Genomic DNA, 21,411 nt, shown 5'->3' on the forward strand with positions numbered 1-21,411 from the left:
AAAGACGAGTTCTGCTGATCCCAGACCCACAGAAGTCGCTCTTTCGTCCGCTGTTTACCTCGATCTCGCCAAGGCCGTGTCTCTCGGAGCCACGTTCCCAGATCGTGAGGCCTGCCACCTTCTGCTGCTCTTCCTTGAAGTTTGCTCGAGTCGTCAAAGACTCCACGGCGTTACTGCAACGGTTGTGCCTACCTGAGCCACAAAGACGAGTTCTGCTGATTCCAGATCCACAGAAGTCGCTCTTCCGTCCACCGTTTAACTCGAGCTCGCGAAAGCCGGGTGTTCCGAAGCCACGTTCCCAGATCATGAGGGCTGCCACCTTCTGCTGCTCTTCCTTGAAGTTTCCTCGAGTCGTGAAAGACTCCACGGCGTTACTGCAACGGTTATGCCTCCCTGAGCCACGAAGACGAGCTCTGCTGATCCCAGATCCACAGAAGTCGCTCTTCCGTCCGCCGTTTATCTCGTGCTCGCGAAGACCGTGTCTCTCGGAGCCACGTTCCCAGATCGTGAGGCCTGCCACCTTCTGCTGCTCTTCCTTGAAGTTTCTTCGAGTCGTGAAAGACTCCACGGCGTTACTGCAACGGCTATGCCTCCCTGAGCCACGAAGACGAGCTCTGCTGATCCCAGATCCACAGAAGTCGCTCTTCCGTCCGCTGTTTACCTCGAGCTCGCGAAGGCCGTGTCTCCCGGAGCAACGTTCCCAGATCGTGAAACCTGCCACCTTCTGCTGCTCTTCCTTGAAGTTTCCTCGAGTCGTCAAAGACTCCATGGCGTTACTGCAACGGTTGTGCCTACCTGAGCCACGAAGACGAGCTCTGCTGATCCCAGATCCACAGAAGTCGCTCTTCCGAACGCCGTTTACCTCGAGCTCGGGAAGGCCATGTCTCCCGGAGCCACGTTCGTAGATCGTGAGGCCTGCCACCTTCTGCTGCTCTTCCTTGAAGTTTCCTCGAGTCGTCAAAGACTCCATGGCGTTACTGCAACGGTTGTGCCTACCTGAGCCACAAAGACGAGTTCTGCTGATTCCAGATCCACAGAAGTCGCTCTTCCGTCCACCGTTTAACTCGAGCTCGCGAAAGCCGGGTGTTCCGGAGCCACTTTCCCAGATCATGAGGGCTGCCACCTTCTGCTGCTCTTCCTTGAAGTTTCCTCGAGTCGTGAAAGACTCCACGGCGTTACTGCAACGGTTGTGCCTCCTTCAGCCACGAATACTGGTTCTGCTGATCCCAGATCCACAGAAGTCGCTCTTCCGTCCACCGTTTACCTCGTGCTCGCGAAGGCCGTGTCTCCTGGAGCCCCGTTGCCAGATCGTGAGGCCTGCCACCTTGAGCTGCTCTTCCTTGAAGTTTCCTCCAGTCGTCAAAGACTCCATGGCGTTACTGCAACAGTTGTGCCTCGCTGAGCCACGAAGACGAGCTCTGCTGATCCCAGATCCACAGAAGTCGCTCTTCCGTACGCCGTTTACCTCGAGCTCGGGAAGGCCATGTCTCCCGGAGCCACGTTCCCAGATCGTGAGGCCTGCCACCTTCTGCTGCTCTTCCTTGAAGTTTCCTTGAGTCGTCAAAGACTCCATGGCGTTACTGCAACAGTTGTGCCTCGCTGATCCTCGAAGACGAGCTCTGCTGATCCCAGATCCACAGAAGTCGCCGACATGCCGCCGCGGGTGCAAAGATTCTTTTTGCGATTACTGAAGTATGACTTTGTGTTGCAGTACATTCCCGGAAACAGCTGGTTCTCGCCGACATGTTGTCACGGTCGACATCGGATCCGGGTGGAGACAAAGTTCGCCCTGAGAATGACGTCGAGGTTCATGCGGCGCAGTCCTTGGGCTACATGGTAACGCCGGAAACGCAGCGACTGCTACAGCTAGAAACATCTCGAGACTGCTATCTGCAGTCGGTCATGAAAAGCTTGGCAAGCGGGCAACCGGTAACAGGTGAACTCAAGCCATTTGCGACAGAACTGTCTTTCGTTAATTGAGTACTGTTGAAGGGTCCTAAAGTTGTAATACCGAAGAGTATGCGACAGAGCATGCTGAAGAGAGTTCATGCTGGCCATCTTGGGCTGCAGAAGTCTAAAGAGAGGGCTCGAGCACTCATATTTTGGCCAGGTTTGAACGGCGACATCGCGGCGCTAATATCAAGCTGCGCAACGTGCAGAAAATACGCGTACCGACAGCCACAGGAACCGCTACTAATGCGAGAAGTACCCAAATGTGCCTGGTATAGGGTAGGAGTTGATATCTTTTCTTATGCTGGAACGTCGTACGTGGTTGCCTACGACGCCTTTTCAAATTTTCCCGAGGTAGAAAAGCTGGAAGACGCATCCGCAGCAACCACGGTCATAGCTCTTAGCGCCATGTTTGCCAGGTACGGGGTACCAGTAGAAGTCTGTACGGATAATGGACCCCAGTTTTCGAGCCATGAATTTGCCAGCTTCGCCAACAGATATGACTTTAACCATGTCACCTCGAGCCCCTGTTATCCACAGTCGAACGGCTTGGCGGAAAAGGGGGTGCAGATCGTAAAGCGAATCCTAAAAAAGACCTTAGAGGCGGGGGATGACTTCTGGCTGGGCCTTCTAGCCTATCGATCAGCACCTCTAGAAGACGGGCGTTCTCCGGGTGAGCTTCTGCAAAGAAGACGACTTCGTTCTAACCTTCCTGACTTTCGCAGGGTGTCCCGGACTAATGTGACTAAGCACCACCAAAACAAAGCAGGAAGCCCTTTGGGTGTACTATATAGGGGCTCAACGGTCCGGCTTCAAGATGCTGCGGGTTGGTCACAAAAAGCGAAGGTGATAGCCGAGGCTGCTCCACGATCCTACCTAGTAAAAACACGAGGTCATCGCATGCTGCGGCGAAACCGCCGACATCTACTCGAGACGAAGGAACAGTGTAGCCGTAACAGTGATGACGACGATTGTCCCACCAGTGTCAACTCCCGTTCACCGTGTCCTACCGCACCTTCAGAACCACCCGCGCAAGCATCGCCGCCAGCTCCGCATCTACTCGGGACGAAGGAGCGGTGTAGCAGTGACAGTGATAGCGACGATTGTCCCACCAGTGTGAACTCCCGTTCACCGTGTCCTCCTACCGCATCATCGGAACCACCCGACCAAGCATCGCCGCCAGCTCCAAGAAGGTCGACGCGTAACACCTGGCCCCCTCAGAGACTGCGCTATGACGAACACTTTAATCAAGTGCCATAAGCTGTGGTGCATGTTTTTTGTTAAGTGTTTATTTTGTTTGTTCCACGAGAGAGCATGTATCGGACACGCGTACTGATAAACTCGGCGCAGATGCGCATCAGTGATGCGCAGTATGTTCAACGCGCTCGCTCGTGCGTTTATAAAATGTGGCTCAATAAACTTGGTTGTCATTCTTTCACTCACACTGATGCTGTTAGCGTCGTCCCTGTGCCCGGTGTACTAGTCGTACAGTCTTTGCCACAAAGCCGGTTACCTCGAGCTCGCGAAGGCCGGGTGTTCCGGAGCCACGTTCCCAGATCGTGAGGGCTGCCACCTTCTGCTGCCCTTCCTTGAAGTTTCCTCGAGCCGTGAAAGACTCCACGGCGTTACTGCAACGGTTGTGCCTCCTTCAGCCACGAAGACGGGTTCTGCTGATCCCAGATCCACAGAAATCGCTCTTCCGTCCACCGTTTAACTCGTGCTCGCGAAGACCGTGTCTCTCGGAGCCACGTTCCCAGATCGTGAGGCCCGCCACCTTCTGCTGCTCTTCCTTGAAGTTTCCTCGAGTCGTCAAAGACTACACGGCGTTACTGCAACGGTTGTGCCTACCTGAGCCACGAAGACGAGTTCTGCTGATCCCAGATCCACAGAAGTCGCTCTTCCGTCCGCTGTTTACCTCGATCTCGCGAAGGCCGTGTCTCCCGGAGCCACGTTCCCAGATCGTGAAACCTGCCACCTTCTGCTGCTCTTCCTTGAAGTTTCCTTGAGTCGTCAAAGACTCCACGGCGTTACTGCAACGGTTGTGCCTCCTTCAGCCACGAATACTGGTTCTGCTGATCCCAGATCCACAGAAGTCGCTCTTCCGTCCACCGTTTAACTCGTGCTCGCGAAGACCGTGTCTCTCGGAGCCACGTTCCCAGATCGTGAGGCCTGCCACCTTCTGCTGCTCTTCCTTGAAGTTTCCTCGAGTCGTCAAAGACTCCACGGCGTTACTGCAACGGTTGTGCCTACCTGAGCTGTATCGGACACGCGTACTGATAAACTCGGCGCAGATGCGCATCAGTGATGCGCATTATGTTCAACGCGCTCGCTCGTGCCTTTATAAGCTGTGGCTCAATAAACTTTGTTGTTATTCTTTCACTCACAATGATGCTGTTAGCGTCGTCCCTGTGCCCGGTGTACTTGTCGTACATGGTGTCAGAAGTGGCCCTTTGACGCCGCAAGAAATCGTTCCCGCGTCTAGTACGTCATGGATCGCCTGAAGACTCCGGAGCCATTACGGCTGACAGGCAACGTTACGGAAAACTGGAAGCGATTTAAGCAGAAGTTTGAGTTATTTCTGCAGGCAACGGTGGCAGAGGACCAGCCGAAAACGGAAGCATCAAAGGCAGCGCTACTGCTGAGCATTGCTGGTGACGACGCGTTGGACGTCTTCAACAACTTCCAGTTCGAGCCGAACGAGGACAAGAACGACTACAGCACCGTGGTGAGAAAATTTGACGCCTATTGTACCGAAGTTAGCAAGGAAGTGCACGAGAGATATGTGTTCCGTACAAGAAAGCAAGCTGAAGGGGAACCTTTTGAAAAGTTCATTCGTGACTTGAAAAAGCAAGCAGCACAGTGTAACTTCGGCTCGTTGCAAGAATCGATGATAAGGGACCAAATCGTATTTGGCACACACAATCCTAGGCTACGCGAGAAAATGCTGCGGGACAACCAGTTGACGTTGCAAAAAGCAGAGGAAATGTGCAGGGCAGCGGAGACGGTAGCACAGCGAAACGAAGTATGGTGTAAAGGCGAAGACAGTGTCGATGCGGTCTCAAGGCGACTGTCCCCCTGAAAAGGAGGAAAACAAGTGAAAGAACGTCGCTGTCGCAGGTGCAACCGTTGGCACAAACCCAAACAATGCCCCGCCTTTGGAAAGAAATGTCGGTTGTGTCGCAAGCCTAACCACTTTGCAAGTTGCTGTGCGTCAGCTGTAGTAAGCGAAGTTAGTAAACGGCAGGACGAGGACTTTGACATCCTCGAGATCACAACAGCAAGACGCGAGAGGGACGGGATGGTTAAGGCTCAAGTTAACAACTGCGAGATAAGGTTTAAAGTTGACACCGGATCGCAAGCAAGCTTGTTGCCCTTGTCAATTCACCGAAAACTGCGGAGAGCAGAAGAGTTGAAACCGACGAACTCTGTCTTGCGGGCATATAACGGCGGGACCATATCGTGCTTTGGAACATGTACACAGGAAGTAAGGCTTGGGAATACTACGGCTACGGTCACATTTTTCGTTGTGAAGAATGGTCGGCAGGCTATACTCGGATTGAAGCAAGTGAAGCGCTGGGGCTAGTCAAGCGTAGTGTATGCGTCATAGACAAGGCTGAAAACGGCGAACTGCTGACAAGATTCAGACATGTCTTCGAAGGTCTCGGTTGTTTGCAGCAGCCGTACAGCATTGTCCTCAAACCTGGGGCAGTGCCAGTCGTGCAACCAGCTCGTCGAGTTCCGGTGGCGATGGAAGAGCCTCTAAAGAAGGAACTGGAACGAATGGTACGTGCCGGCATAATTGTTAAGGTGAATGAACCAACCGACTGGGTCAGCTCTTTAGTCCTCGCAAAGAAGAAAGACGGTTCGCTAAGGGTGTGTATGGACCCCCGAGCTGTCAATAAGTACATAAAGCGGCAGCATTTCCCGCTTCCTAGACGCGAGGATTTGGAAGCACGTTTAACCAATGCTGCGTACTTCAGCTGCCTTGACGCGAACTCGGGCTATCATCAGATACCGCTTGACGAGCGAACTTCAAAGATCTGCACTTTTTCTTCGCCGTTCGGGAGATACCGCTTCCTCCTCCGTTTGCCTTTCGGCATTTGTTCCGCACCGGAGGTCTTCCAGCAAAGCATGAGTCAAGTATTTGACGGCCTACCGGGTGTACTAGTGTACATTGACGACATCTTAGTATGGGGTTCTAGCAAGCAAGAACATGATGAGCGGTTAACAGCAGTTCTGAAAGCTGCCGAGAAAGCAGGCTTGACTTTCAACGCGCAAAAATGCAGGTTTGGGGTGAAAGAAGTGAAGTTTCTCGGTGATGTCATCGGCCGAACAGGCATATCTCCTGACCCAAAGCTAATCAAAAGCTTGGTGAAAATGCCGACACCAACGTCTAAGAATGACGTCCAGCGCATGCTGGGGGTGCTTAACTACTTCGGAAAATTCGTGCCGCGACTGTCCGAGCGAACGACGCTTCTACGCGAGCTTATCAAATCTCGTTCCGCGTTTCAATGGACGGCAAACCATGCGCAAGAATGGAAAATCTTAACGCAAGTTTTAACCACCGCCCCCCTGCTTGCAAACTTTGATCCCGAGAGAGAAACTAAGATAAGCTGCGACGCGTCGAGGGACGGTGTTGGCGCAGCGTTATTGCAAAGCTATAATGGCGAATGGCGGCCTGTAGCATATGCATCTCCGGTTTTAACCCATTCAGAAAAGAACTATGCGCAAATCGAAAAAGAAGCCCTGGGGATATGTTTTGGCTGTGAAAGGTTTCACGAGTTCGTATACGGAAGAAGGGTGTGCATCGAAACGGACCACAAGCCGCTGGTAGCGATCGCACGAAAAGAAATCGCCGACATGCCGCCGCGGGTGCAAAGATTCTTTTTGCGATTACTGAAGTATGACTTTGTGTTGCAGTACATTCCCGGAAACAGCTGGTTCTCGCCGACATGTTGTCACGGTCGACATCGGATCCGGGTGGAGACAAAGTTCGCCCTGAGAATGACGTCGAGGTTCATGCGGCGCAGTCCTTGGGCTACATGGTAACGCCGGAAACGCAGCGACTGCTACAGCTAGAAACATCTCGAGACTGCTATCTGCAGTCGGTCATGAAAAGCTTGGCAAGCGGGCAACCGGTAACAGGTGAACTCAAGCCATTTGCGACAGAACTGTCTTTCGTTAATTGAGTACTGTTGAAGGGTCCTAAAGTTGTAATACCGAAGAGTATGCGACAGAGCATGCTGAAGAGAGTTCATGCTGGCCATCTTGGGCTGCAGAAGTCTAAGGAGAGGGCTCGAGCACTCATATTTTGGCCAGGTTTGAACGGCGACATCGCGGCGCTAATATCAAGCTGCGCAACGTGCAGAAAATACGCGTACCGACAGCCACAGGAACCGCTACTAATGCGAGAAGTACCCAAATGTGCCTGGTATAGGGTAGGAGTTGATATCTTTTCTTATGCTGGAACGTCGTACGTGGTTGCCTACGACGCCTTTTCAAATTTTCCCGAGGTAGAAAAGCTGGAAGACGCATCCGCAGCAACCACGGTCATAGCTCTTAGCGCCATGTTTGCCAGGTACGGGGTACCAGTAGAAGTCTGTACGGATAATGGACCCCAGTTTTCGAGCCATGAATTTGCCAGCTTCGCCAACAGATATGACTTTAACCATGTCACCTCGAGCCCCTGTTATCCACAGTCGAACGGCTTGGCGGAAAAGGGTGTGCAGATCGTAAAGCGAATCCTAAAAAAGACCTTAGAGGCGGGGGATGACTTCTGGCTGGGCCTTCTAGCCTATCGATCAGCACCTCTAGAAGACGGGCGTTCTCCGGGTGAACTTCTGCAAAGAAGACGACTTCGTTCTAACCTTCCTGACTTTCGCAGGGTGTCCCGGACTAATGTGACTAAGCACCACCAAAACAAAGCAGGAAGCCCTTTGGGTGTACTATATAGGGGCTCAACGGTCCGGCTTCAAGATGCTGCGGGTTGGTCACAAAAAGCGAAGGTGATAGCCGAGGCTGCTCCACGATCCTACCTAGTAAAAACACGAGGTCATCGCATGCTGCGGCGAAACCGCCGACATCTACTCGAGACGAAGGAACAGTGTAGCCGTAACAGTGATGACGACGATTGTCCCACCAGTGTCAACTCCCATTCACCGTGTCCTACCGCACCTTCAGAACCACCCGCGCAAGCATCGCCGCCTGCTCCGCATCTACTCGGGACGAAGGAGCGGTGTAGCAGTGACAGTGATAGCGACGATTGTCCCACCAGTGTGAACTCCCGTTCACCGTGTCCTCCTACCGCATCATCGGAACCACCCGACCAAGCATCGCCGCCAGCTCCAAGAAGGTCGACGCGTAACACCTGGCCCCCTCAGAGACTGCGCTATGACGAACACTTTAATCAAGTGCCATAAGCTGTGGTGCATGTTTTTTGTTAAGTGTTTATTTTGTTTGTTCCACGAGAGAGCATGTATCGGACACGCGTACTGATAAACTCGGCGCAGATGCGCATCAGTGATGCGCAGTATGTTCAACGCGCTCGCTCGTGCGTTTATAAAATGTGGCTCAATAAACTTGGTTGTCATTCTTTCACTCACACTGATGCTGTTAGCGTCGTCCCTGTCCCGGTGTACTAGTCGTACAGTCTTTGCCACAAAGCCGGTTACCTCGAGCTCGCGAAGGCCGGGTGTTCCGGAGCCACGTTCCCAGATCGTGAGGGCTGCCACCTTCTGCTGCTCTTCCTTGAAGTTTCCTCGAGTCGTGAAAGACTCCACGGCGTTACTGCAACGGTTGTGCCTCCTTCAGCCACGAAGACGGGTTCTGCTGATCCCAGATCCACAGAAGTCGCTCTTCCGTCCACCGTTTAACTCGTGCTCGCGAAGACCGTGTCTCTCGGAGCCACGTTCCCAGATCGTGAGGCCTGCCACCTTCTGCTGCTCTTCCTTGAAGTTTCCTCGAGTCGTCAAAGACTCCACGGCGTTACTGCAACGGTTGTGCCTACCTGAGCCACAAAGACGAGTTCTGCTGATCCCAGATCCACTGAAGTCGCTCTTCCGTCCACCATTTAACACGAGCTCGCGAAAGCCGGGTGTTCCGGAGCCACGTTCCCAGATCGTGAGGGCTGCCACCTTCTGCTGCTCTTCCTTGAAGTTTCCTCGAGTCGTCAAAGACTCCATCGGCGTTACTGCAACGGTTGTGCCTACCTGAGCCACGAAGACGAGTTCTGCTGATTCCAGATCCACAGAAGTCGCTCTTCCGTCCACCGTTTAACTCGAGCTCGCGAAAGCCGGGTGTTCCGGAGCCACGTTCCCAGATCATCAGGGCTGCCACCTTCTGCTGCTCTTCCTTGAAGTTTCCTCGAGTCGTGAAAGACTCCACGGCGTTACTGCAACGGTTATGCCTCCCTGAGCCACGAAGACGATCTCTGCTGATCTCAGATCCACAGAAGTCGCTCTTCCGTCCGCCGTTTACCTCGTGCTCGCGAAGACCGTGTCTCTCGGAGCCACGTTCCCAGATCGTGAGGCCTGCCACCTTCTGCTGCTCTTCCTTGAAGTTTCCTCGAGTCGTCAAAGACTCCACGGCGTTACTGCAACTGTTATGCCTCTCTGAGCCACGAAGACGAGCTCTGCTGATCCCAGATCCACAGAAGTCGCTCTTCCGTCCACCGGTTACCTCGAGCTCGCGAAGGCCGTGTCTCCTGGAGTCACGTTCCCAGATCGTGAGGCCTGCCACCTTCTGCTGCTCTTCCTTGAAGTTTCCTCGAGTCGTCAAAGACTCCACGGCGTTACTGCAACGGTTGTGCCTCCTTCAGCCACGAAGACGGGTTCTGCTGATCCCAGATCCACAGAAGTCGCTCTTCCGTCCACCATTTAACTCGTGCTCGCGAAGACCGTGTCTCTCGGAGCCACGTTCCCAGATCGTGAGGCCTGCCACCTTCTGCTGCTCTTCCTTGAAGTTTCCTCGAGTCGTCAAAGACTACACGGCGTTACTGCAACGGTTGTGCCTACCTGAGCCACAAAGACGAGTTCTGCTGATCCCAGACCCACAGAAGTCGCTCTTTCGTCCGCTGTTTACCTCGATCTCGCGAAGGCCGTGTCTCCCGGAGCCACGTTCCCAGATCGTGAAACCTGCCACCTTCTGCTGCTCTTCCTTGAAGTTTCCTTGAGCCGTCAAAGACTCCACGGCGTTACTGCAACGGTTGTCCCTCCTTCAGCCACGAATACTGGTTCTCCTGATCCCAGATCCACAGAAGTCGCTCTTCCGTCCACCGTTTACCTCGTGCTCGCGAAGACCGTGTCTCTCGGAGCCACGTTCCCAGATTGTGAGGCCTGCCACCTTCAACTGCTCTTCCTTGAAGTTTGCTCGAGTCGTCATAGACTCCACGGCGTTACTGCAACGGTTGTGCCTACCTGAGCCACAAAGACGAGTTCTGCTGATTCCAGATCCACAGAAGTCGCTCTTCCATCCACCGTTTAACTCGAGCTCGCGAAAGCCGGGTGTTCCGAAGCCACGTTCCCAGATCATGAGGGCTGCCACCTTCTGCTGCTCTTCCTTGAAGTTTCCTCGAGTCGTGAAAGACTCCACGGCGTTACTGCAACGGTTATGCCTCCCTGAGCCACGAAGACGAGCTCTGCTGATCCCAGATCCACAGAAGTCGCTCTTCCGTCCGCCGTTTACCTCGTGCTCGCGAAGACCGTGTCTCTCGGAGCCACGTTCCCAGATCGTGAGGCCTGCCACCTTCTGCTGCTCTTCCTTGAAGTTTCTTCGAGTCGTGAAAGACTCCACGGCGTTACTGCAACGGCTATGCCTCCCTGAGCCACGAAGACGAGCTCTGCTGATCCCAGATCCACAGAAGTCGCTCTTCCGTCCGCTGTTTACCTCGAGCTCGCGAAGGCCGTGTCTCCCGGAGCAACGTTCCCAGATCGTGAAACCTGCCACCTTCTGCTGCTCTTCCTTGAAGTTTCCTCGAGTCGTCAAAGACTCCACGGCGTTACTGCAACGGTTGTGCCTACCTGAGCCACGAAGACGAGCTCTGCTGATCCCAGATCCACAGAAGTCGCTCTTCCGTACGCCGTTTACCTCGAGCTCGGGAAGGCCATGTCTCCCGGAGCCACGTTCCCAGATCGTGAGGCCTGCCACCTTCTGCTGCTCTTCCTTGAAGTTTCCTCGAGTCGTCAAAGACTCCATGGCGTTACTGCAACGGTTGTGCCTACCTGAGCCACAAAGACGAGTTCTGCTGATTCCAGATCCACAGAAGTCGCTCTTCCGTCCACCGTTTAACTCGAGCTCGCGAAAGCCGGGTGTTCCGGAGCCACTTTCCCAGATCATGAGGGCTGCCACCTTCTGCTGCTCTTCCTTGAAGTTTCCTCGAGTCGTGAAAGACTCCACGGCGTTACTGCAACGGTTGTGCCTCCTTCAGCCACGAATACTGGTTCTGCTGATCCCAGATCCACAGAAGTCGCTCTTCCGTCCACCGTTTAACTCGTGCTCGCGAAGACCGTGTCTCCTGGAGCCCCGTTGCCAGATCGTGAGGCCTGCCACCTTGAGCTGCTCTTCCTTGAAGTTTCCTCCAGTCGTCAAAGACTCCACGGCGTTACTGCAACAGTTGTGCCTCGCTGAGCCACGAAGACGAGCTCTGCTGATCCCAGATCCACAGAAGTCGCTCTTCCGTACGCCGTTTACCTCGAGCTCGGGAAGGCCATCTCTCCCGGAGCCACGTTCCCAGATCGTGAAGGCCTGCCACCTTCTGATGCTCTTCCTTGAAGTTTCCTTGAGTCGTCAGACTCCATGGCGTTACTGCAACAGTTGTGCCTCGCTGATCCTCGAAGACGAGCTCTGCTGATCCCAGATCCACAGAAGTCGCCGACATGCCGCCGCGGGTGCAAAGATTCTTTTTGCGATTACTGAAGTATGACTTTGTGTTGCAGTACATTCCCGGAAACAGCTGGTTCTCGCCGACATGTTGTCACGGTCGACATCGGATCCGGGTGGAGACAAAGTTCGCCCTGAGAATGACGTCGAGGTTCATGCGGCGCAGTCCTTGGGCTACATGGTAACGCAGGAAACGCAGCGACTGCTACAGCTAGAAACATCTCGAGACTGCTATCTGCAGTCGGTCATGAAAAGCTTGGCAAGCGTGCAACCGGTAACAGGTGAACTCAAGCCATTTGCTACAGAACTGTCTTTCGTTAATTGAGTACTGTTGATGGGTCCTAAAGTTGTAATACCGAAGAGTATGCGACAGAGCATGCTGAAGAGAGTTCATGCTGGCCATCTTGGGCTGCAGAAGTGTAAAGAGAGGGCTCGAGCACTCATATTTTGGCCAGGTTTGAACGGCGACACCGCGGCGCTAAAATCAAGCTGCGCAACGTGCAGAAAATACGCGTACCGGCAGCCACAGGAACCGCTACTAATGCGAGAAGTACCCAAATGTGCCTGGTATAGGGTAGGAGTTGATATCTTTTCTTATGCTGGAACGTCGTACGTGGTTGCCTACGACGCCTTTTCAAATTTTCCCGAGGTAGAAAAGCTGGAAGACGCATCCGCAGCAACCACGGTCTTAGCTCTTAGCGCCATGTTTGCCAGGTACGGGGTACCAGTAGAAGTCTGTACGGATAATGGACCCCAGTTTTCGAGCCTTGAATTTGCCAGCTTCGCCAACAGATATGACTTTAACCATGTCACCTCGAGCCCCTGTTATCCACAGTCGAACGGCTTGGCGGAAAAGGGGGTGCAGATCGTAAAGCGAATCCTAAAAAAGACCTTAGAGGCGTGGGATGACTTCTGGCTGGGCCTTCTAGCCTATCGATCAGCACCTCTAGAAGACGGGCGTTCTCCGGGTGAACTTCTGCAAAGAAGACGACTTCGTTCTAACCTTCCTGACTTTCGCAGGGTGTCCCGGACGAATGTGACTAAGCACCACCAAAACAAAGCAGGAAGCCCTTTGGGTGTACTATATAGGGGCTCAACGGTCCGGCTTCAAGATGCTGCGGGTTGGTCACAAAAAGCGAAGGTGATAGCCGAGGCTGCTCCACGATCCTACCTAGTAAAAACACGAGGTCATCGCATGCTGCGGCGAAACCGCCGACATCTACTCGAGACGAAGGAACAGTGTAGCCGTAACAGTGATGACGACGATTGTCCCACCAGTGTCAACTCCCGTTCACCGTGTCCTACCGCACCTTCAGAACCACCCGCGCAAGCATCGCCGCCAGCTCCGCATCTACTCGGGACGAAGGAGCGGTGTAGCAGTGACAGTGATAGCGACGATTGTCCCACCAGTGTGAACTCCCGTTCACCGTGTCCTCCTACCGCATCATCGGAACCACCCGACCAAGCATCGCCGCCAGCTCCAAGAAGGTCGACGCGTAACACCTGGCCCCCTCAGAGACTGCGCTATGACGAACACTTTAATCAAGTGCCATAAGCTGTGGTGCATGTTTTTTGTTAAGTGTTTATTTTGTTTGTTCCACGAGAGAGCATGTATCGGACACGCGTACTGATAAACTCGGCGCAGATGCGCATCAGTGATGCGCAGTATGTTCAACGCGCTCGCTCGTGCGTTTATAAAATGTGGCTCAATAAACTTGGTTGTCATTCTTTCACTCACACTGATGCTGTTAGCGTCGTCCCTGTGCCCGGTGTACTAGTCGTACAGTCTTTGCCACAAAGCCGGTTACCTCGAGCTCGCGAAGGCCGGGTGTTCCGGAGCCACGTTCCCAGATCGTGAGGGCTGCCACCTTCTGCTGCTCTTCCTTGAAGTTTGCTCGAGCCGTGAAAGACTCCACGGCGTTACTGCAACGGTTGTGCCTCCTTCAGCCACGAAGACGGGTTCTGCTGATCCCAGATCCACAGAAATCGCTCTTCCGTCCACCGTTTAACTCGTGCTCGCGAAGACCATGTCTCTCGGAGCCACGTTCCCAGATCGTGAGGCCTGCACCTTCTGCTGCTCTTCCTTGAAGTTTCCTCGAGTCGTCAAAGACTACACGGCGTTACTGCAACGGTTTGCCTACCTGAGCCACGAAGATGAGTTCTGCTGATCACAAATCCACAGAAGTCGCTCTTCCGTCCGCTGTTTACCTCGATCTCGCGAAGGCCGTGTCTCCCGGAGCCACGTTCCCAATCGTGAAACCCACCTTCTTCCTTGAAGTTTCCTCGAGTCTTGAAAGACTCCACGGCGTTACTGCAACGGTTATGCCTCCCTGAGCCACGAAGACGAGCTCTGCTGATCCCAGATCCACAGAAGTCGCTCTTCCGTCCGCCGTTTATCTCGTGCTCGCGAAGACCGTGTCTCTCGGAGCCACGTTCCCAGATCGTGAGGCCTGCCACCTTCTGCTGCTCTTCCTTGAAGTTTCTTCGAGTCGTGAAAGACTCCACGGCGTTACTGCAACGGCTATGCCTCCCTGAGCCACGAAGACGAGCTCTGCTGATCCCAGATCCACAGAAGTCGCTCTTCCGTCCGCTGTTTACCTCGAGCTCGCGAAGGCCGTGTCTCCCGGAGCAACGTTCCCAGATCGTGAAACCTGCCACCTTCTGCTGCTCTTCCTTGAAGTTTCCTCGAGTCGTCAAAGACTCCATGGCGTTACTGCAACGGTTGTGCCTACCTGAGCCACGAAGACGAGCTCTGCTGATCCCAGATCCACAGAAGTCGCTCTTCCGAACGCCGTTTACCTCGAGCTCGGGAAGGCCATGTCTCCCGGAGCCACGTTCGTAGATCGTGAGGCCTGCCACCTTCTGCTGCTCTTCCTTGAAGTTTCCTCGAGTCGTCAAAGACTCCAGGCGTTACTGCAACGGTTGTGCCTACCTGAGCCGACGAGTTCTGCTGATTCCAGATCCACAGAAGTCGCTCTTCGTTTAACTCGAGCTCGCGAAAGCCGGTGTTCCGGAGCCACTTCCCAGATCATGAGGGCTGCCACCTTCTGCTGCTCTTCCTTGAAGTTTCCTCGAGTCGTGAAAGACTCCACGGCGTTACTGCAACGGTTGTGCCTCCTTCAGCCACGAATACTGTTCTGCTGATCCCAGATCCACAGAAGTCGCTCTTCCGTCCACCGTTTAACTCGTGCTCGCGAAGACCGTGTCTCCTGGAGCCCCGTTGCCAGATCGTGAGGCCTGCCACCTTGAGCTGCTCTTCCTTGAAGTTTCCAGTCGTCAAAGACTCCATGGCGTTACTGCAACAGTTGTGCCTCGCTGAGCCACGAAGACGAGCTCTGCTGATCCCAGATCCACAGAAGTCGCTCTTCCGTACGCCGTTTACCTCGAGCTCGGGAAGGCCATGTCTCCCGGAGCCACGTTCCCAGATCGTGAGGCCTGCCACCTTCTGATGCTCTTCCTTGAAGTTTCCTTGAGTCGTCAGACTCCATGGCGTTACTGCAACAGTTGTGCCTCGCTGATCCTCGAAGACGAGCTCTGCTGATCCCAGATCCACAGAAGTCGCCGACATGCCGCCGCGGGTGCAAAGATTCTTTTTGCGATTACTGAAGTATGACTTTGTGTTGCAGTACATTCCCGGAAACAGCTGGTTCTCGCCGACATGTTGTCACGGTCGACATCGGATCCGGGTGGAGACAAAGTTCGCCCTGAGAATGACGTCGAGGTTCATGCGGCGCAGTCCTTGGGCTACATGGTAACGCAGGAAACGCAGCGACTGCTACAGCTAGAAACATCTCGAGACTGCTATCTGCAGTCGGTCATGAAAAGCTTGGCAAGCGTGCAACCGGTAACAGGTGAACTCAAGCCATTTGCGACAGAACTGTCTTTCGTTAATTGAGTACTGTTGATGGGTCCTAAAGTTGTAATACCGAAGAGTATGCGACAGAGCATGCTGAAGAGAGTTCATGCTGGCCATCTTGGGCTGCAGAAGTGTAAAGAGAGGGCTCGAGCACTCACATTTTGGCCAGGTTTGAACGGCGACACCGCGGCGCTAATATCAAGCTTCGCAACGTGCAGAAAATACGCGTACCGGCAGCCACAGGAACCGCTACTAATGCGAGAAGTACCCAAATGTGCCTGGTATAGGGTAGGAGTTGATATCTTTTCTTATGCTGGAACGTCGTACGTGGTTGCCTACGACGCCTTTTCAAATTTTCCCGAGGTAGAAAAGCTGGAAGACGCATCCGCAGCAACCACGGTCATAGCTCTTAGCGCCATGTTTGCCAGGTACGGGGTACCAGTAGAAGTCTGTACGGATAATGGACCCCAGTTTTCGAGCCATGAATTTGCCAGCTTCGCCAACAGATATGACTTTAACCATGTCACCTCGAGCCCCTGTTATCCACAGTCGAACGGCTTGGCGGAAAAGGGGGTGCAGATCGTAAAGCGAATCCTAAAAAAGACCTTAGAGGCGGGGGATGACTTCTGGCTGGGCCTTCTAGCCTATCGATCAGCACCTCTAGAAGACGGGCGTTCTCCGGGTGAACTTCTGCAAAGAAGACGACTTCGTTCTAACCTTCCTGACTTTCGCAGGGTGTCCCGGACGAATGTGACTAAGCACCACCAAAACAAAGCAGGAAGCCCTTTGGGTGTACTATATAGGGGCTCAACGGTCCGGCTTCAAGATGCTGCGGGTTGGTCACAAAAAGCGAAGGTGATAGCCGAGGCTGCTCCACGATCCTACCTAGTAAAAACACGAGGTCATCGCATGCTGCGGCGAAACCGCCGACATCTACTCGAGACGAAGGAACAGTGTAGCCGTAACAGTGATGACGACGATTGTCCCACCAGTGTCAACTCCCGTTCACCGTGTCCTACCGCACCTTCAGAACCACCCGCGCAAGCATCGCCGCCAGCTCCGCATCTACTCGGGACGAAGGAGCGGTGTAGCAGTGACAGTGATAGCGACGATTGTCCCACCAGTGTGAACTCCCGTTCACCGTGTCCTCCTACCGCATCATCGGAACCACCCGACCAAGCATCGCCGCCAGCTCCAAGAAGGTCGACGCGTAACACCTGGCCCCCTCAGAGACTGCGCTATGACGAACACTTTAATCAAGTGCCATAAGCTGTGGTGCATGTTTTTTGTTAAGTGTTTATTTTGTTTGTTCCACGAGAGAGCATGTATCGGACACGCGTACTGATAAACTCGGCGCAGATGCGCATCAGTGATGCGCAGTATGTTCAACGCGCTCGCTCGTGCGTTTATAAAATGTGGCTCAATAAACTTGGTTGTCATTCTTTCACTCACACTGATGCTGTTAGCGTCGTCCCTGTGCCCGGTGTACTAGTCGTACAGTCTTTGCCACAAAGCCGGTTACCTCGAGCTCGCGAAGGCCGGGTGTTCCGGAGCCACGTTCCCAGATCGTGAGGGCTGCCACCTTCTGCTGCTCTTCCTTGAAGTTTCCTCGAGCCATGAAAGACTCCACGGCGTTACTGCAACGGTTGTGCCTCCTTCAGCCACGAAGACGGGTTCTGCTGATCCCAGATCCACAGAAGTCGCTCTTCCGTCCACCGTTTAACTCGTGCTCGCGAAGACCGTGTCTCTCGGAGCCACGTTCCCAGATCGTGAGGCCTGCCACCTTCTGCTGCTCTTCCTTGAAGTTTCCTCGAGTCGTCAAAGACTACACGGCGTTACTGCAACGGTTGTGCCTACCTGAGCCACGAAGATGAGTTCTGCTGATCCCAGATCCACAGAAGTCGCTCTTCCGTCCGCTGTTTACCTCGATCTCGCGAAGGCCGTGTCTCCCGGAGCCACGTTCCCAGATCGTGAAACCTGCCACCTTCTGCTGCTCTTCCTTGAAGTTTCCTTGAGTCGTCAAAGACTCCACGGCGTTACTGCAACGGTTGTGCCTCCTTCAGCCACGAATACTGGTTCTGCTGATCCAAGATCCACAGAAGTCGCTCTTCCGTCCACCGTTTAACTCGTGCTCGCGAAGACCGTGTCTTTCGGAGCCACGTTCCCAGATCGTGAGGCCTGCCACCTTCTGCTGCTCTTCCTTGAAGTTTCCTCGAGTCGTCAAAGACTCCACGGCGTTACTGCAACGGTTGTGCCTACCTGAGCTGTATCGGACACGCGTACTGATAAACTCGGCGCAGATGCGCATCAGTGATGCGCATTATGTTCAACGCGCTCGCTCGTGCCTTTATAAGCTGTGGCTCAATAAACTTTGTTGTTATTCTTTCACTCAAAATGATGCTGTTAGCGTCGTCCCTGTGCCCGGTGTACTAGTCGTACATGGTGTCAGAAGTGGCCCTTTGACGCCGCAAGAAATCGTTCCCGCGTCTAGTACGTCATGGATCGCCTGAAGACTCCGGAGCCATTACGGCTGACAGGCAACGTTACGGAAAACTGGAAGCGATTTAAGCAGAAGTTTGAGTTATTTCTGCAGGCAACGGTGGCAGAGGACCAGCCGAAAACGGAAGCATCAAAGGCAGCGCTACTGCTGAGCATTGCTGGTGACGACGCGTTGGACGTCTTCAACAACTTCCAGTTCGAGCCGAACGAGGACAAGAACGACTACAGCACCGTGGTGAGAAAATTTGACGCCTATTGAACCGAAGTTAGCAAGGAAGTGCACGAGAGATATGTGTTCCGTACAAGAAAGCAAGCTGAAGGGGAACCTTTTGAAAAGTTCATTCGTGACTTGAAAAAGCAAGCAGCACAGTGTAACTTCGGCTCGTTGCAAGAATCGATGATAAGGGACCAAATCGTATTTGGCACACACAATCCTAGGCTACGCGAGAAAATGCTGCGGGACAACCAGTTGACGTTGCAAAAAGCAGAGGAAATGTGCAGGGCAGCGGAGACGGTAGCACAGCGAAACGAAGTATGGTGTAAAGGCGAAGACAGTGTCGATGCGGTCTCAAGGCGACTGTCCCCCTGAAAAGGAGGAAAACAAGTGAAAGAACGTCGCTGTCGCAGGTGCAACCGTTGGCACAAACCCAAACAATGACCCGCCTTTGGAAAGAAATGTCGGTTGTGTCGCAAGCCTAACCACTTTGCAAGTTGCTGTGCGTCAGCTGTAGTAAGCGAAGTTAGTAAACGGCAGGATGAGGACTTTGACATCCTCGAGATCACAACAGCAAGACGCGAGAGGGACGGGATGGTTAAGGCTCAAGTTAACAACTGCGAGATAAGGTTTAAAGTTGACACCGGATCGCAAGCAAGCTTGTTGCCCTTGTCAATTCACCGAAAACTGCGGAGAGCAGAAGAGTTGAAACCGACGAACTCTGTCTTGCGGGCATATAACGGCGGGACCATATCGTGCTTTGGAACATGTACACAGGAAGTAAGGCTTGGGAATACTACGGCTACGGTCACATTTTTCGTTGTGAAGAATGGTCGGCAGGCTATACTCGGATTGAAGCAAGTGAAGCGCTGGGGCTAGTCAAGCGTAGTGTATGCGTCATAGACAAGGCTGAAAACGGCGAACTGCTGACAAGATTCAGACATGTCTTCGAAGGTCTCGGTTGTTTGCAGCAGCCGTACAGCATTGTCCTCAAACCTGGGGCAGTGCCAGTCGTGCAACCAGCTCGTCGAGTTCCGGTGGCGATGGAAGAGCCTCTAAAGAAGGAACTGGAACGAATGGTACGTGCCGGCATAATTGTTAAGGTGAATGAACCAACCGACTGGGTCAGCCCTTTAGTCCTCGCAAAGAAGAAAGACGGTTCGCTAAGGGTGTGTATGGACCCCCGAGCTGTCAATAAGTACATAAAGCGGCAGCATTTCCCGCTTCCTAGACGCGAGGATTTGGAAGCACGTTTAACCAATGCTGCGTACTTCAGCTGCCTTGACGCGAACTCGGGCTATCATCAGATACCGCTTGACGAGCGAACTTCAAAGATCTGCACTTTTTCTTCGCCGTTCGGGAGATACCGCTTCCTCCTCCGTTTGCCTTTCGGCATTTGTTCCGCACCGGAGGTCTTCCAGCAAAGCATGAGTCAAGTATTTGACGGCCTACCGGTGTACTAGTGTACATTGACGACATCTTAGTATGGGGTTCTAGCAAGCAAGAACATGATGAGCGGTTAACAGCAGTTCTGAAAGCTGCCGAGAAAGCAGGCTTGACTTTCAACGCGCAAAATGCAGGTTTGGGGTGAAAGAAGTGAAGTTTCTCGGTGATGTCATCGGCCCGAACAGGCATATCTCCTGACCCAAAGCTAATCAAAAGCTTGGTGAAAATGCCGACACCAACGTCTAAGAATGACGTCCAGCGCATGCTGGGGGTGCTTAACTACTTCGGAAAATTCGTGCCGCGACTGTCCGAGCGAACCACGCTTCTACGCGAGCTTATCAAATCTCGTTCCGCGTTTCAATGGACGGCAAAACCATGCGCAAGAATGGAAATCTTAACGCAAGTTTTAACCACCGCCCCCCTGCTTGCAATCTTTGATCCCGAGAGAGAAACTAAGATAAGCTGCGACGCGTCGAGGGACGGTGTTGGCGCAGCGTTATTGCAAAGCTATAATGGCGGAATGGCGGCCTGTAGCATATGCATCTCCGGTTTTAACCCATTCAGAAAAGAACTATGCGCAAATCGAAAAAGAAGCCCTGGGGATATGTTTTGGCTGTGAAAGGTTTCACGAGTTTCGTATACGGAAGAAGGTGTTCATCGAAACGGACCACAAGCCGCTGGTAGCGATCGCACGAAAAGAAATCGCCGACATGCCGCCGCGGGTGCAAAGATTCTTTTTGCGATTACTGGAAGTATGACTTGTGTTGCAGTACATTCCGGAAACAGCTGGTTCTCGCCGACATGTTGTCACGGTCGACATCGGATCCGGGTGGAGACAAGTTCGCCTGAGAATGACGTCGAGGGTTCATGCGGCGCAGTCCTTGGGCTACATGGTAACGCAGGAAACGCCAGCGGACGCTACAGCTAGAAACATCTCGAGACTGCTATCTGCAGTCGGTCATGAAAGCTTGGCAAGCGTGCAACGGTAACAGGTGAACTCAAGCCATTTGCTACAGAACTGTCTTTCGTTAATTGAGTACTGTTGATTGGGTCCTAAAGTTTAATACCGAAGAGTATGCGACAGAGCATGCGAAGAGAGTTCATGCTGGCCATCTGGGCTGCAGAGTGTAAGAGAGGGCTCGAGCCAATCATATTTTGCCAGGTTTGAACGGCGACATCGCGGCGCTAATATCAAGCTGCGCAACGTGCAGAAAATAGCGTACCGACAGCCACAGAACCGCTACTAATGCGAGAAGTACCCAAATGTGCCTGGTATAGGGTAGGAGTTGATATCTTTTCTTATGCTGGAACGTCCGTACGTGGTGCCTACGACGCCTTTCAAATTTTCCCGAGGTAGAAAAGCTGGAAGACGCATCCGCAGCACCCACGGTCATAGCTCTTAGCGCCATGTTTGCCAGGTACGGGTACCAGTAGAAGTCTGTACGGATAAGGACCCCAGTTTTCGAGCCTGATTTGCCAGCTTCGCCAACAGATATGACTTTAACCATGTCACTCGAGCCCCTGTTATCCACAGTCGACGGCTTGGCGGAAAAGGGTGTGCAGATCGTAA

The 21,411-nt window shown here is 53.4% G+C and overlaps 1 protein-coding gene and 1 long non-coding RNA gene across 3 annotated transcripts; one reads left to right on the forward strand and one right to left on the reverse strand.

The window, feature by feature from the left end:
* Positions 1–3,724: 3,724 nt before the first annotated feature.
* On the reverse strand, positions 3,725–17,735 carry LOC125944950 (uncharacterized). The gene is made up of 3 exons (XR_007466647.1): positions 17,660–17,735; positions 10,492–11,087; positions 3,725–3,925 (listed from the first exon to the last, which is right to left on the reverse strand). It is a non-coding gene; the product is annotated as an uncharacterized LOC125944950 (long non-coding RNA).
* On the forward strand, positions 12,174–21,049 carry LOC125944949 (uncharacterized protein K02A2.6-like). Of its 2 annotated transcripts, none has more exons than XR_007466644.1 (2): positions 12,174–12,281; positions 21,004–21,049. XR_007466644.1 is itself a non-coding variant. In XM_049666405.1 (2 exons), the coding sequence occupies exons 1-2, from the start codon at positions 12,191–12,193 to the stop codon at positions 16,949–16,951; spliced, it is 1,191 nt and encodes a 396-aa protein (XP_049522362.1). In that variant the 5' UTR covers positions 12,174–12,190; the 3' UTR covers positions 16,952–17,124. The 2 variants fall into 2 exon arrangements, 1 of the variants encoding a protein (XP_049522362.1); XM_049666405.1 differs by lacking the exon at positions 21,004–21,049 and adding an exon at positions 15,852–17,124.
* Positions 21,050–21,411: the final 362 nt, after the last annotated feature.

Source organism: Dermacentor silvarum, chromosome 4 (assembly GCF_013339745.2).
Source record: "Dermacentor silvarum isolate Dsil-2018 chromosome 4, BIME_Dsil_1.4, whole genome shotgun sequence".
In the NCBI taxonomy this organism is placed as follows: Eukaryota; Metazoa; Arthropoda; class Arachnida; order Ixodida; family Ixodidae; genus Dermacentor; species Dermacentor silvarum.